This window comes from Lytechinus variegatus, chromosome 16 (assembly GCF_018143015.1).
Source record: "Lytechinus variegatus isolate NC3 chromosome 16, Lvar_3.0, whole genome shotgun sequence".
In the NCBI taxonomy this organism is placed as follows: domain Eukaryota; kingdom Metazoa; phylum Echinodermata; class Echinoidea; order Temnopleuroida; family Toxopneustidae; genus Lytechinus; species Lytechinus variegatus.
Window position 1 is genome coordinate 30,200,034 of NC_054755.1, and position 16,564 is coordinate 30,216,597.

The following is a 16,564-nucleotide window of genomic DNA, read 5'->3' on the forward strand; positions in this document are numbered from 1 at the left end:
CAAGGCCATCCAATATTATATAAATATTTAGACTTCAATTGAATGAGGCAGTGATTGAAATATCAAGATTAAGTGCAAAAAGTAGGATATCTTAGTTGTTATCGCTACATGTATGATGAGGCATATTAATCATCTGAATCATTTCCAAATTATATCTCTTGAATGACTATTTTGATGGTTGTATGGTTTTTACATATATCACTGTGATGATGCAATATAATATAATTACTCCTTAAGCATGTTAAGATAACTTAGAGTAACCTAAAGTATATGGGAAGGGGTGGGCTGTTTATCCTCTTCTGTAGTAATGGCTTGACCTTGACAAAACAATCTTTTAATCCTCCTGAAGTGATTACCACATTGCCAAATTTGCTGTAAAATAAATTTAGTTTCAAATGCTTGATTATTTTGCATATCACTGCAACTATACAGTTAAATATTACATATGCATTGCACAGACACTGTTGTCGAAACAGGATTAGACTTGTATGCTGAAAGAAAATGCTTGAAACAACTGACTGTCTTCATTTGAGAATATAAAAAAGGAAAAATCATGTTTCAATATTAATCTCCATTTACGGGACCACTGAAAACATCTCTGATTTGGCCACAAGCAATGAGCCAATTGAAAGCTCTAGTTTACTCAGTTCACGTATGGCATCATCACGTTGATTCCTATCGACTGCAGCCCTGAATTATTTCTTAGGACTTTCAACACCAATAATGAAAAACGCCCAAACTGTTTATCTAGTCAATTACTTGGTACCATCAGGCTGTATTGCACTATGAAGAGCATGAAGCCTTCTCCTGTAGCTCTTTTCCAGACAGTAGCCTAAACACAACGGCTTACCATATCTAGCACTCAACTGATTCCTTTATGTAGGCAAGATATCTTTACCTCTCGAAGTTCTTTGTTAATTGAGGAACTATGTAATGAGCACAGACAGAGCAAGCAATCACCACACAGCCCCTAACATGATGTCTCTCAGCCGGTGGAAAATCTGAAGTCCTGGGATATTGACCCCGCTGCTGAATGGCCAGCAAAGACAGACAACTTAAGGTGACACCTGCATCAAGATGAGACCTACAGAGTGTTATCCAGGACAAGGAAGTATGAGGTTGGCATGCCATGGAAAAGAGTGGTGCAATGTCAAAAGGCTGATGGTCAACAGATCGCAAAGTGGGGCCTCCTGACAGAACCTTAGCGCTTCTTTAGCTGAATTGGATATTAAAGTGGGAAAAGGAGAATGTTGAGCCAAGTTTCCACCAGGGCCTGCAAAGGTCGGGACCCTGCTAGTAATTTTGTGGCTGAATCATAATTACACATCGGGAGCAGTTAAGTAAAAAAATCTCCTTGCCCAGAATGGCGATGAGGAATATTTACAAGTATGTTTCGACATCAAAGCATGGTCATATCCCCAAACAAACCTTAGATTTGGACTCTCCATCCCCTAAAATCAGTATATTCCATGTTTTGAAAATCCTAGGTACCCTATAGCACCCGGGGGGCCACTTCCATTCACGAGTGGATACCATGCGCGACCATGGGGTCTCGAAAAGCACCCTAAACACGTAATTTCCATATTCTGAAAATGCACCCCTTAACAAGTATTGGCTTGTGAAATCCTACCCTTAACAAGTATTGGAAACAAAACGGCAAATATTCCCTGAAATGAACCCCTAAACAAGTACGGGAATGTTTTATGTTACGGGTCCTTCGGTCGTCGGCTTTACCCCGGGGCTTTACGTTATATTTGGTTTAGTGCGACCCCACCTTCTACACCTCGCGCAAATAGGACTCTAAACACGTAGTGTTGGGACAAAAAGGACATCCTTTATAAAAAAAAAAAAATTTTGTTTTATCATCCCCGCAAATTCAACCCTTAACACGTAATTTTACTCGCGAAATAGATACCCTTTTTTCATTATTTTTGTGTTTTTGACACCCTTAACACGTTACGTACGTAACGTGCCCCATCGTGAAAAGGACATCCTTTTTACGTGTTTTTTTTGGTCGCGCATGGTATCCACTCGTCAATGTAAGTGGCCCCCCGGGCCTATACAGGAAATAAACAATATAATGCATGTACGTATATGGCGGCCATCTTCAAAAATGGCCGCTACTTGTATATTTTGATATCGAAGCATGGTTAAATCCCCAAATAAACCTCAGATTTGGACTCTCCATCCCCTAAAACCAGTATATTCCATGTTTTCAAAATTCTATAGGAACCCTATGCAGGAAATAAACAATATAATGCATGTACGTATATGGCGGCCATCTTGGAAAATGGACGTTGTTTGTATATTTCGACATCGAAGCATGATTATATCCCCCAAAATAACCTCAGATTTGGACTCTCCATCCCCTGAAACCAGTATATTCCATGTTTTGAAAATTCTAGGTACCCTATACAAGAAATAAACAATATAATTCATGTAATATGGCGGCCATCTTGGAAAATGGCCACTATTTGTATATTTCGACATCGAAGCATGGTTATATCCCAAAATTAACCTCAGATATGGACTCTCCATCCCCTTTAACCAGTAGGCCTATATTCCATGTTTTGAAAATTCTAGGTATCCTATACAGGAAATAAACAATGTAATGCATGTTATATGGCGGCCATCTTGAAAAATGGCCGCTATCTGTATATTTTGACATCAATGCATGGTTTTTTTCCTCAAAATAACTTCAGATTTGAATTCTCCGCCCCTAAAACCTTTAACTCCCAAGTTTTTAAACATCTTGGTATGCTAAAGTGAGTAAACAGAAAATCCAAGATGGCTGCCGGCGGCCATTTTGGATTTTCGCGTATATCTCAAATTGCTCAATGCTGACAGAACTCCAGCGTGTAGATTCTTCAAATAGAAGGTGTCACCAGTCAAAATCAGTCAAAAAAAAAACTATGACATTCCAATGCAACCTTACCCCCAATATCAGGGTTTGGCTGCCGGACTATTCTTAGCATGAGGAAGGAGCACAGAACACCGCAGAGTGGAGCCTGAACTTCGTAAGGGGTGATTCATGAACTCCATCTATCTCGATGCATGTAAAAAAAGCACCTCAGAATAGTTTACTAGATAGATGGTGCATAATAAATTATCTGTTGTTGGTTATTATTATTAAATAAAGAGAACATGCAGTTGGGCGATTCCATACGTGTCGTATGGGACATTTTGACAATTTGTCTCTTAGCTAATTGCTTTAGCAATAGAAAAATATTTTTAGTCAATAATAAAGTTAAAGCAGGCAGTCATGTGAAAAACTGATCACCAACGGAAAAGGTTTGTTTATGGGAGAATTAAAGGTGAAAATGTTGTGTGTCGTACTGGACTCAGAAATGTCCCGTACGACACGTAACATTTTCTCCTCAAATTTATCCACGGACAACATATTTTTGTTGGTTGTTTTTGTCTCACCTGCATAGCAGAGTGAGACTGTAGGCGCCGCTTTTCCGACGGCGGCGGCGGCGTCAAAATCAAATCTTCACCTGAGGTTAAGTTTTTGAAATGACATAACTTAGAAAGTATATGGACCTAGTTCATGAAACTTGGCCATAAGGTTAATCAAGTATTACTGAACATCCTATTACAGTTTCATGTCACATGACCAGGGTCAAAGGTCATTTAGGGTCAATGAACTTAGACCATGTTGGAGGAATCAACATCAAAATCTTAACCTGAGGTTAAGTTTTTGAAATGTCATCATAACTTAGAAAATATATGGACCTAGTTCATTAAACTAGGACATAAGGTTAATCAAGTATCACCAAACATTCTGCATGAGTTTCACGTCACATGACCAAGGTCAAAGGTCATTTAGGGTCAATGAACTTTGGCCGATTTGGGGGTATCTGTTGGATTACAATCAAAACTTTAAGTTTTTGGATCTGATTCATGAAACTTGGACATAATAGTAATCAAGTATCACTGAACATCCTGTGCAAGTTTCAGGTCACATGATCAAGGTCAAAGGTCATTTAGGGTCAATGAACTTTGGCCGAATTGGGGGTATTTGTTGAATTACCATCTACCAAGTATGTTGGTCTAGTTCATAAAACTTGGACATAAGAGTAATCAAGTATCACTGAACATCTTGTGTGCATTTTAGGTCACATGATCAAGGTCAAAGAACTTTGGACATATGGGGGTATCTGTTGAATTACCATCATAACTTTGCAAGTTTATTGATCTGACTTTTGAAACTTGGACATAAGAGTAATCAAGTATCACTGAATATCCTGTGCAAGTTTCAGGTCACATGATCAAGGTCGAAGGTCATGTGAGGTCAATGAACTTTGGCCACATTGGGGGTATTTGTTGAATTACCATCCTATCTCTGTAAGTGTATTGGTCTAGTTCATAAAAGGTGGAAATAAGAGTAACCAAGTATCACTGAACATCTTGTGCGAGTTATAGTAGTTTTCAAAGTCAGCACTGCTGCTATGTTGAATCGCGTGATGCAGGTGAGACGGCCAGAGGCATTCCACTTGTTCTAGCATGGAATCGCCCAGTTGTGAGAAATCCGTAAAGAATGATTGCCTTCAAAATTAGTATGAATTTGAAGAAAAAGAATGGTATGCATGATACCTTACATTTATTGGCAGATCGGGGGGGGGGCACACCTGGAGAGTGGTGGTGAGGGGGGGGGGGGAGTAGCGGAGAGAGGGAAAGGGAAGACGGTGAGCAGTGAGACAATTATTGAGGAAGATTATATACGGATCAACGCAATTGAGTAGAGGTTTAAGGAGATGGATAAAAAGAGGGATAAAGGTGGAGGATGGCGAGAGAATAAATCAACCTGTTTGATCTTGAGATCGGCACTTTACTGCACATAAGGGCCTATTACATGTACATGCATTCGATTTTACAGCAGCTAGCTTTATTAATGAAAATGAAGATTTCGGACACCCTCTTTGCAGATGAATATAATGTTTGGCGTGATCGTCTTCAGCAGCATCACTCCCTCCATTGCAATCATCGACGTCATCACATACAAGGATACTCAGCAGAAGAACGAGCAACTTGCCAACGTAGTCATCACCACTTCCATCATCATAGCCGTCCTCATTATCATGTAATCATCATCATCACCATCATCATTGTCATCCCCACAGTCTATCTACATTATCATCATCATGATCATCATCATCACCATTATTATCATCATTAAATACATAAATCATCATATCATCTTCATCACAATAATCAGCACCATCATCACCACCAACATTAACTACCACCACCACCTCCACTATCACCACCACCTCCACTATCACCACCACCACTACCCACCACCACTAAAATCACCACCACTACCACCACCATTACCACCATCACCACAACTACCATCACCACTGCTATCACTACTACCACAACCGCCACTACCACCACCATCACCACCACCACTACCATTCACCATCACTACAATCAACACTACTACCACCACTATCACCACCATCACCACCACCACTACCACCACTACCATCACCACCACTACCACCATTATCACCATCACCACCGCCACCACCACCACTACCACCACCATCACTACCATCGATTAATGAGCAAGTGTCTTTGGATAAGTGGATTAGGTAAAACCAGCAAAGCAATATTTATTGATTTATATTTCAAATGGATGTTTTGTTTTGGAAATTATTTGATACAATAATAACAATGATAACAATAATAATGATAATTATGATAATAATAATGATAATGATAATAATAATAATAATCTTTAACATTTTGATCTCCTATTTTCCTATTTAAACACTTTTGATAGTAGTAGGCTGTTTCTTACCGGAATTGACAGGCCTTATTATTGGTATGCAAAGGATGTGGATGGTTTTATGTATGCTTTAAAAAGAAAAAAAAACTAACATGAATAGATCCGTATGAAAATACATTTTCACATTCAAATTTAATGGATAATAAATTATTGTACTGCTGCATATGAAGCATCATGTATATATTTTCTTGATGAATAATAATGATAGCTCAACATCTTACGATCAAAAGATATAGTGCGGTGAAGTTTTACAACGATATTGAATATACGCACATACATGTCGACGTGTCTTTAATATTTACCGGGTCGCAATCCCATTTCGGCCGCATGGCATTTTTTCGGGGTTGAATAATTGTAAATTCTCATTAAAATTAAATAAACAGTTTTATTCATAATCTTGCCAATATACTCGAGAATGGACGGATATTTTATGAGGAAAATCATTTGCAGTTAATGTTGTGAGGCAAAATGTCATATAACTTTCTCTATAATACCGCAACAATATATTAATATTTGTATCCGAATATTATCCATCTAGATACTTATAATTATTTGAATAGGAGGAAATGAAATTATCTTTATTTTAGGTTTCTGTTCAGTGACAATTTATATCCAGGCGGAGATGAAAGGGACAAACGCCCTCTTTTTCTGCATATCGAGAAATACCCACTGAACATACACTGATATATTTATTTATCTAAATGTAAAGAAAATTATTTCAATTTTCGAATCCGCTCACTGCGCCTCCTCTAATTACAAACCGCTGATTCACCAATATCTGATAAATATCTTTTTTAGTGAAGTAATAATACATATGCGCAGTGGTGTACCGTGGGTCACGGCATGGGGGGGGGGAGGCACCACCAAAAGTTTTGAGTCACTTAGTGAGCGCGCAACGCGCCCAGTTGCCAGGTATACTGACCTAATAGAGACATTTTAAGGACAATGCCATTAAACGGATATGATCACTTGTCAAATAATGCGAGCGCGAAGCGCGAGTTTAAGATTTTTGATATTCAGACCTAAAAAGGGACATTATAATCAATCTTTTGTAATCATGATACGTACCTGTCTCGCTAAATAATGCGAGCGCGAAGCACGAGCTGAAATTTTTGTAAATACTGACCCCCCACAGGAAGATTTTGAGGACTATATTTGAGGAATCCAATAAGAGTATACACATCTCACCATAGTCATCCAATGCGATTGCCAATAACCGCTTGCTGATTTTGTTAGAATTACATCTAAAAATGCACATAAAGCACTTGTAATCATGATTAACATACCCATCTTACTAATCAAATCCTGCGAGCGCGAAGCTCGAGCTGAAAATTTAGGAAATTCAGACCTGAAGAGGGGCATTTTAGGTCTTGTTTGTAGGAATTCACGAAGACCATACGTAGTTCACTAACCAAATGATGCATGCGCGAAGCTCGAGCTGAAAATTTAGGAAATTCAGACCTGAAGAGGGGTATTTTAAGGCTTGTTTGTAGGAATTCACGAATACCATACGTAGTTCACTAACCAAATGATGCGAGCACGAAGCGCGAGCTGAAAATGTTTGATATTCGGATCAGAAAAGGGAAATTTTAAGGACCGATTCTAGGAATTCTTGGAGAGCAGACATATTTCACCAATCCACTACTGCGAACGTAATCACGGACAGGAAATGTTTATATTAAGACCATAAAATGGGGCAATCACTTTAAGTAGTCATGAAAAAGAATCATACTATTGTATATAAAACAATAATAACTCGAAGTGCGAGGAAATATATTTGGCAATTTGGTGTATATTGACTTGAAAACGGGAGGTTTTAGTATTATATATTATATATCTCGCTAAACAGGCAATGCAAGCACTGGGAACAATGAAGACATAGGCCCTGAGCAAATTATATTCCATTAAGTTATGAAAAAAAGTTTCTTATGTAATATAACATAATTATGATATAATATAACATTATAATGAACAATAATGTCTTCTTTCCCACTACGTTTCTCTACCTTTCTCCCTCTTTTTTTCCCCTTTCCCCGTTTTTTTTTGTCAGCCGATTGGGGAGGGGAAACTAGGGGGGGGGGGGCACGAGCCCCCATGCCCATATGCCCATGCCCACCGTAGTTACGCCACTGCATATGCGGATCTATCACCGGATGAAATTGATCAAACGATTTTTACTTTTCGCAGTACCATACCCTTTTGGGAATCCTGGTGAATATTGCGAATATCTTCCTTATTCATCGATTGCGTTGGCTTACAAGTTGTGTTTCCCTTTCCCCCTTCTTCTTCGAAGAGTGGTGTAAGGCAGACAGTCAGCCTCCTCCAGTCCCTCCAAAGCAACCACCCAGATGTATACACCAGGCTCATGGCCCCCATCTTCCTAAAGTGCCCTAGAAGATTCACGCCGTTACCCCTCTTGAGGTCGTAGGAATAAATGTCCCCGTTAAAGACGGTTGATGCGAAGTAGAGTCGCTGATCTGTATAGCAGAAAACATGTCGATTAATGATAGAATTTTATATGCCGTATAACATGTAGCGTGACAGTCAGCCGAAGAACTTGAAAATCATGATAATTTTATGTTTTCTTTATGTATTGAAATATATATTCAGATATTCAAAATTTATTGTCATGCTTGAATAAAATTACATTGGCAAGAATAAATCAATAATCTTAAAATAATAACTAAATAAACAGGGGCGGATACAGCATTCACCATTAGGGAGGGGGGGGGGCGAAAATATTTTTCTCAACATTTTTCTTGATTGGCCGCTCTAATCTGATTTTTTTGTTGGTGTTTCAGGGGGTAGTCCTAACTAAAGACTGAAGTTTTAAGTATATGTTAGTTTTTATTGATATAAACAAGATAATGTATCCCATATGGTTGTGCGAGCGCGAAGCGCGAGCTAAAATTCTTTGATATTTTATGTCTTTAGAACTGAAGATTCTGAGCAGTTTTTATAATCATGAACAAAGTATCCAACTAAACAATGCGAGCACGAAGCGCGATCCGAAATTTTCTTATAGTAACGTGAAAAGGGACTCAATTAGGACTGGTTTTAGTGATTAATGAAGAGGATGCAAGTATCACCAATTAACCGTCTGAAAACTGGACACTTTGCGGGAGCCAGTCTCGTATTTTATAAAGAATTCTGATAATGATAATGCTAGATGCAAGTATCGATATATTATTCACGTGGTTATTCCAGTTCAGATTTTCATCGAAGGAAATGCCCAAAAACTTGGCATGTTCTTTCCTTTCTATGACTGTATTATTTATGTTGATATTGGGGCATAAAGTGATCTTCATGTTTTTGAAGTGAAATACAATGAAATCTGTTTTGTTGATGTTAGGAACAAGATTATTTGATTGAAAGCTTTGGGGAATTCGTGGTTAAATGGCTGGCTTTGATAATCTTTATTAAGCACATGTCACTAATAATGGTAATAATAATAATAATTACAATAACAATAATAATAATAATAATAATAAAAAGAAAATAATAATAATAACCCTAGATTTCTGGAAGAAGTCCGGTTGCTGTTTAATATACCAACAGAACATAAAGTTGTGGACAATGGAAATAATAATAATGATAATAATAATGAGCATTTATATAGCGCCATCTATCTAGAAATATTCTATTCCGAGGCGTGTTTTTATTATTATTACTACCCCGGCTTTAGCTCGAGCTGCCTTTCAGCGGTCATGCATTCACGGAATTAATCCTGCCGGGTACCCATTTACCTCACCTGGGTTGAATGCAGCACAATGTGGATAAATTTCTTGCTGAAGGAAATTACGCCATGGCTGGGATTCGAAACCACGACCCTCTGTTTCAAAGTCAGAAGACTAATCCACCACAACGCTCCACACTTATCAATAAATTATAAAGAGATTGGTTCAATCACAGTGAGGCTATAGCCCATCACAATAAATTGTTTCAGAATCCAAACATACGATTATTCACATGTGCCTAGCAAATATTATTGAAGCTAGCCTGTGCAAAAAAAAATGTTCATTTCGAGCTTGACTGAGTGGAATTTATGCGAAGCCCTTGCAACATTTGATCCGTTTCTTTTGGAACCCATTTTACAATAAAACAAATAATGTTCAGGGCCCGGTAACACAAAGGGTAACGATAAATCGCTAAATGAAAGGCATATCAAGGTCATCATTGCACACTGTTAAAAAAACCCTGATTTTACAGAAAAATAAAAGAAGATTTTGCTGAAAGCAATACCAGAATCATTCTTTAAATTCATGAAACAGGAATTTTTCTGCAATTTAACAGAACAGGTCTGTTAGAAAAAGGGGAAAAGAGTGTTTTATTTAAGGAAATTTGTAAGATTACACACACCAAATACCAATTTCCTGTAAGATTACGCAATCTGGTAAGATTACAGGTGTTCCTGAGACTCTGCTGCAGGAACTTCTTTTAGTTTAAGGATAAATTTTCTAACAGTGCATGTGCATTTGGCTCAGTATACTGGCAAGGAACCAATTAGAATTGTTCTTTCAATGAAGGGCACATTACCACATTATCTTCTGAAGAGATTATGGCCACGCTTGTGCTATCTTTCAATATTGTTTTCATACATATTTTCAATTTTATTATAATTATTTTTTATTGTTTCTATTGTCTATGATTATGTTTGTTTGTTAATTACTCTTTTGTGGAGTGAGCATCTTTCCTTTGAGAGGTTTTTTGTCTTCTGTGTATTCTTCCGTTTTATTTTTGACAAAAGGACGGACCCCAAACTGTTAAAAAAACCCTGATTTTACAGAAAAAAAATTGCAAATAGCAATAACAGAATCATTCTGTAAATTCATAAAACAGGAATTTTTCTGCAATTTAACAGAACAGTTCTGTTTAAAAGGGGAAAAGGGTGTTTTATTAAAGGAAATTTGTAAGGTTCCATATACCAATTTCCTGTATAAGATTACGCAATCTGGTAAGAATAAGATTACAGGTGTTCTCGAGACTCTGCTGCAGGAACTTCTTTTAAAGGATAAATTTTCTGACAGTGCATAAGGGGATATATGAACAAACAAATTGATAAATTTTCAAAACCTTGCAATTTTAACAAACTACGCAAATGCCCAGCATCATTCTCTTACAACGTTCAATACCCCCCTTAAAAACAAAAACAAACAAAATAAAACATCCCAAAACGCCTCCGTCGCGACGCGTCAACATCCGTCGTAAGCGAGTGAGCGAATCGAACAGTATTTTTGATCCCCTAAAAAAAACACCCTTTACGTACAACCGTATATTGATATCCCCTATAACATATTTACCTTGGTCTATAGTAAATCCATTAATAGCATGAAGGGGTAACTCCATTTCCGTGATAACTATATATCCACTGCCTTCCATGTTTGTACGATAAATTTCACGTCTGCTTATGAAGTACATGAATCTGGACAAGAGTGAAATTCAATTCGTGACAGGCATATATAACAATAATATACAAAAATATTACTACTACTACATACTACTACTACTATTACTACTACTACTACTACTACTACTACTACTACTACTACTACTACTACTACTACTACTACTACTACTACTACTACTACTACTACTGCTACTGCTACTACTACTACTACCTATACTGCTGCTGCTGCTACTTCTACTACTACTACTACTACCGCTAAAATAATAATAATAATAATGATAATAATGATATGCTGTATATACGCGCCATCTATCTACAGATATTCTTTGTTACGACTATATTACTACTCCTATTATATGCTACTTTTATAACAACAATCATAATAAATGAAATTATGATGGTGATAACTATTAAATAATAATAATGATAATGACAACCTTATTTATGACGAAGATAATGATAGTTACACGAAGGATAATGCAAATAATAATTATAATATGAAAACACAAATTTTAATAATAATCACGCTAACTTCTGGACTGTTCTCTCCCTGCATGCGGTCCCTGTACTTAAAAGAGTTCTACATTACCCTTTTATCGTAAATATGGCTTCATAACTATGCTGTAGTATGTTATTTATTGCACTCAGTTTGTGATATACATGTACTATTTAATTCTGTAAATAATACAACTGTTATGAAGCTGCTCATCTGTATTGTATATCAATGTGCGATTTACTAGTAGTCTGTGTAACTGCGATGCATGATTTAACAATAAAAAAAATTAATACCACCTGCCGTACTTAAAGGGATGGTCCGGGCTGAAAGTATTTATAGCTTAGTAAATAGAGGATTCCCTGAGCCAAACTTATACCCAAAATTTCATCAAAATCGGATAACAAATAACAAAGTTATTGAATTTTAAATATTTTAAATGTTAGCAATATTTTGTGAAAACAGTCATCATGAATATTCATTATAGATGGGCTGATGATGTCACATCTCCATTTGTTCTTTTTTATTTTATTATATGAAATTAGGTTTATTCAATTTTTTCCTCCAAGAACTGGAAAAATTGGATTGACAACTGATTTAGTGCATTAGATATTAATTGCTGCAACTTATTTCATTATAAGGAAGTCATATTATTCACACAAATATGAAATAATGAAAAAATATGATTTAATGTAATAACGTAAGAAAACGGAAAGTGGGGATGTGACATCATCAGCCCACCTAATGAATATTCATGACGACTATTTTCACAAAATATTACTAAACTTTAATAACTTTATTATTTGCTATCCGATTTTGATGAAATTTTCAGCATTTTGCTCAGTGAATTCTACTCTTTGTATTAGGATATAAATACATGTATTTTCAGTCCGGACTAAAGTCTTTAAGGCGCTCAATCAAATGAGCAAGAGCGTTGAAAACTTTGATTGATAATGAATAAATTGCTATAACAGTTGATTATATGCTCGAATCTCTCTTTTACTTAAATGGAATTACCAAGTAAACTTACTCTCTTTCTTCGTCTATCACAAACATCCGGATAGGATAGAATGGTATTTTGAAAGATTTGAGTTCGGCGTAATTTTCAGAATGTGACTGAAGATACTGTAGCTTTATCCACTTAAGCCATGTACCCTCAACGAAGTAGAGGATACGCTCTTTCGAATAAATCACAATTTCATCAAGATCTAATGAAAAGGGATTGAATGAAATATTTTATTCTTCGTGTTATACAGTATAGAGGATCCAAATCCGAGTCCGTTCCGCTGGACTAGACAGAATATGAAAGGGGTCTGTAAATTTTGTTTCTGTATAAAAACATCTTACAGCATCAACATTTCCGATTCAACACGAAGAAAAGTTTAGACTTATGCCCCGGACTTATGCTTAATGAATTTAGGTTTCTATACTCAAGGTTCGCGTAACTGTAGGAACGAAGATGGGGGGGGGGGGGGTTATGCAAAAAATCACAAGCGGATGGCAATTTTTACAATTTTTTATTACACGTTTATTGCCGAAATGTAGGGGGGGGGGGTGCGAACCTACCCCATCCCGGTTCCGCGGGTTAGCAGCCCTGTGAGATTAGTCGTAAAAGTCTGCGACTACAACTATCAATACTACCATACTACTACTATCAACAATGGTGATGATGGGGGCGATAGTATCTACTCTACCGTATAAGATGTGATACTTTCAGAATCGTGTATTTCAGAGGTGCAGGCCTTCTAAATAAAGAAAATGCAGATATCTATCAATATTTACTTATTATCAAATATATCTAGGCGTCAAATATACATACACTGCAATTCCCCAAAGACAATTCTAGATTCGTTGTATCCGACGGCAACCCTTATCTCGAAGAGCTCGTATCCTATTTCGCTCGAGAAATAAAGTGTGTCGCAAATGCTGTCGTAGGCAAGGTATTCAATTGTGACGTTGTCAAAAGAGTAGAGACTCGAGAAGGATAGGTCTGTAACGTTGGCGAAAATAACTCGTTTCTGATCCAAAGTATTGGTAAGGATCTGGACGAAGGAATCTGTAATAAAAAATATTATAAGAAAAGACAACTGAAAATCGATTTCATTTCAACTTTTTAATGTCACTTCAAATGAAATAAGAATACACATTGCATCATTGTGAATATTGTAATCATTGTATACATACGTCGGTGGCCAACAAATGAATTTGAAAAAGTGGGGAGGGGGGGGGGCAGCCCTCGGTTCCGCGGCCCCTGTTAGTGAATTAGGTAAAATGACATATAAGCTAAAAATCTGGAGTTTTGGTTGTACAGCTATCCCTATAAGATAAATTTATATAAACGATCTGGATTGATATACAATTTAGCTTTATACAAAGGATGACCACCCAAATGATTTGAACTACGGTACCATCCAAAAGAGAACAACGATGGAATATCTAACTGATTTTTTTTGCTTGTATTGTATAAAGTAATTAATTCAGAGAAAAATAATTAATTCTGCTTCTGGAATCATATTGGTTAACTACCGTATATAAAATTATGTTAACATAAATTCGATGGAAATATTCCAAATCTGATTGTGTTTGATATGACTTTACATGTACACGTACTATGACATAAATAACACTTTTATCACCGAAAAAATAGAGAGGCAAAAATGCCCCAAACCTGTCTGGTACTTGTCATATTTGTTACCACAAAACTGAAGGGAGTTTCGGTAAAAAACAACAACAACAGGACAAGGACAGGCATAATTACAATGCTTTAAAACAGATGCATACTAGTACACCAACAAATATCATCGAATACCCGTTCATCCCTGTGCATAATCTTACACACGACCAACTAGTGCTTGGTTCAGATCTGTTGCGGTTAAACTCGGCAACAAAAAAAGGAAAGCGTACGTTTTACCCAAAGGCATCAACGATCGGATCCAAATATCAGAGGCGTCGATCCTGGGGGGGGGGCGATCTCCCCACCAATGAAAATATGGGGGGAGCAAACATATCGCTTTGCCCCCCCCCAATAATTCCGGATGTGCAAAAATAAAATGAGATTATAATGTTCAGAAAGCGAGATTGAGATACACAACTCGTTCTTTAATTCAAATTGTGCTCAAAATGTCCGCTTTTCAGATTGGAATATAACAAATTTTCGCTCGCGCTTTGCGCTCGCATAATTTTCATGATTAACTAGGTGAATAGAATGACCCGTTTTCAGTTCTGAACCTCAAAAGAACTCCCGCTTCGTTTTGCAATAATCTTTTGTTTGATATATATCTTGTTCTTTATCAAAAACGTCCATTAAACTATTTTTTTTTGGGGGGGGGATCGAACTATTAAAATTTTCAGCTAGCGCTTCGCGCTCGTATTAATTTGTTGGTGAGATACGTGTCTTTATCTCATAACTCATATATATATATATATGCCTGTGTGTGTGTATGGGTGTTTTGTATGATCGAACGCCTGTGGAACGTTGATTCATGATTTCCCCCCCCCCCAATCTGAAAAATAGATCGACGCCCCTGCCAAATATATGTATATTTTGTGGCGGGAGGGGGGGGGGGTGCGTGTGTTAAAAATATCAGATGATCAGATATCAAATATAAGCTGTTAATTTTATTGATCCACAGCTTTTTGAACCCGTGCGCGATAAAAAAAAAAGATTGCCCGATACTGATAAATTCAATGGTCGACTCCCATCCATTGACATTGGTACGCAATAAAGACGTGCTTGTTGCTGAGTTTTGTTGCTGAACCAGGTTGTAAACCTTAGTCGCAAAATCTATTAACAAGATAACACTCTATAAGTTGATACTCACCACACGTTCTTCCGTCATAGCCAAGCAAGCACCGACAACGATGCGATCCTACGCGATCCTCCATGCAGGTTCCTCCGTTTTTACACGGGTTCTTATAACACGCGTTGCCTATGGGCATGACAGACAAAAGGGAACTTTCGCTCTGCGAATCACGACGGATTCAAGAACACAGTAAATGTATTGAATATGCCCTTCATATGACAATGAACAGCTGGGATGTCTTTGTCGAAAATTGGTGAACCAGACAGCACTTTCGTCCTAAGTTTCAGAGCTGACGGAAATTACAAATATGTCTTTTGTCCAGAGTCCAGGGCAAAACTGTTGTTTTGATTCACCAATTTTCGACAAAGACTTCTTGTTTTTTTTTTTCATAAAGGGCATTGATAATACATTTTCTATGTTCTTGAATTCGTCGTGCGTGGAGAGAGAAACTTCCTATTGACAAATTAAGATGCTGATATTCCATATTATTCGTAGTCATATTACTAAAATATTGTGTAAGATATAATGCAAATCTTGATCTGTTGATAATACGAATCTAAAATAATATATGATAATATATCTAAAATATACCGAAATAAAAGAATACCGATATGTATTTAGTGCCAAAATATCGATTAAAAGAGGTTTATGAAAATATGTCTAGAAAAAATTATACCATTCATGGATTCAATTCATCACTTATGTTTATGAAAAATGTCCTTCTTAAATAAAAGGGGTTAGGTCCACTTTTTACCATTCCGAGAAAAAACCATGTTTTTTATTCTCACTTTTAATACTGCATTACTCTTATGAGAAACTAAATTGTCATGATATACTACCCTATCATGTGAATATAAAATTGGGTATAAACGAAATCTACCTGTCTTAATTTTTGTCTATATATTCTTTTAAAAATTATCATTGTGGACCTAACCCCTTTTGCACCTTAACTGAAATGAATCCAATCTATTTTGATTAAAAAGGTGATTTTTCTTTGCCACTTTCATTCACGTTTTCATGTGAATTTCAAATTTTCGTTGTTTTCATCAGAACGACTAATGATT

General features: G+C 36.7%; 2 protein-coding genes across 2 annotated transcripts; both read right to left on the reverse strand.

The window, feature by feature from the left end:
• Positions 1-7,914: 7,914 nt before the first annotated feature.
• Positions 7,915-12,899, reverse strand: LOC121429504. Its single transcript, XM_041626557.1, has 3 exons — positions 12,728-12,899; positions 11,098-11,219; positions 7,915-8,274 (listed from the first exon to the last, which is right to left on the reverse strand). The coding sequence occupies exons 1-3, from the start codon at positions 12,751-12,753 to the stop codon at positions 7,961-7,963; spliced, it is 462 nt and encodes a 153-aa protein (XP_041482491.1). The 5' UTR covers positions 12,754-12,899; the 3' UTR covers positions 7,915-7,960.
• Positions 12,900-13,502: 603 nt separating this feature from the next.
• LOC121429536 lies at positions 13,503-15,608 on the reverse strand. Its single transcript, XM_041626595.1, has 2 exons — positions 15,519-15,608; positions 13,503-13,753 (listed from the first exon to the last, which is right to left on the reverse strand). Exons 1-2 carry the CDS (start codon positions 15,580-15,582, stop codon positions 13,503-13,505), a joined length of 315 nt encoding a protein of 104 aa, XP_041482529.1. The 5' UTR covers positions 15,583-15,608.
• Between the last annotated feature and the right edge of the window lie 956 nt (positions 15,609-16,564).

What these genes read in the sequence shown, in the direction of transcription:
- LOC121429536 (XM_041626595.1), bottom strand. Translation starts at nt 15,582, where the DNA reads ATGGAGGATCGCGTAGGATCGCATCGTTGTCGGTGCTTGCTTGGCTAT. An exon ending in CTATGACGGAAGAACGTGTG is followed by an intron (nt 13,754 to 15,518) that starts GTGAGTATCAAC and finishes TTTTTATTACAG; the next exon opens with ATTCCTTCGTCCAGATCCTT.
- LOC121429504 (XM_041626557.1), bottom strand. Translation starts at nt 12,753, where the DNA reads ATGTTTGTGATAGACGAAGAAAGAGA. An exon ending in GTGATAGACGAAGAAAGAGA is followed by an intron (nt 11,220 to 12,727) that starts GTAAGTTTACTT and finishes ACTCTTGTCCAG; the next exon opens with ATTCATGTACTTCATAAGCA. An exon ending in TGGATTTACTATAGACCAAG is followed by an intron (nt 8,275 to 11,097) that starts GTAAATATGTTA and finishes TCTGCTATACAG; the next exon opens with ATCAGCGACTCTACTTCGCA.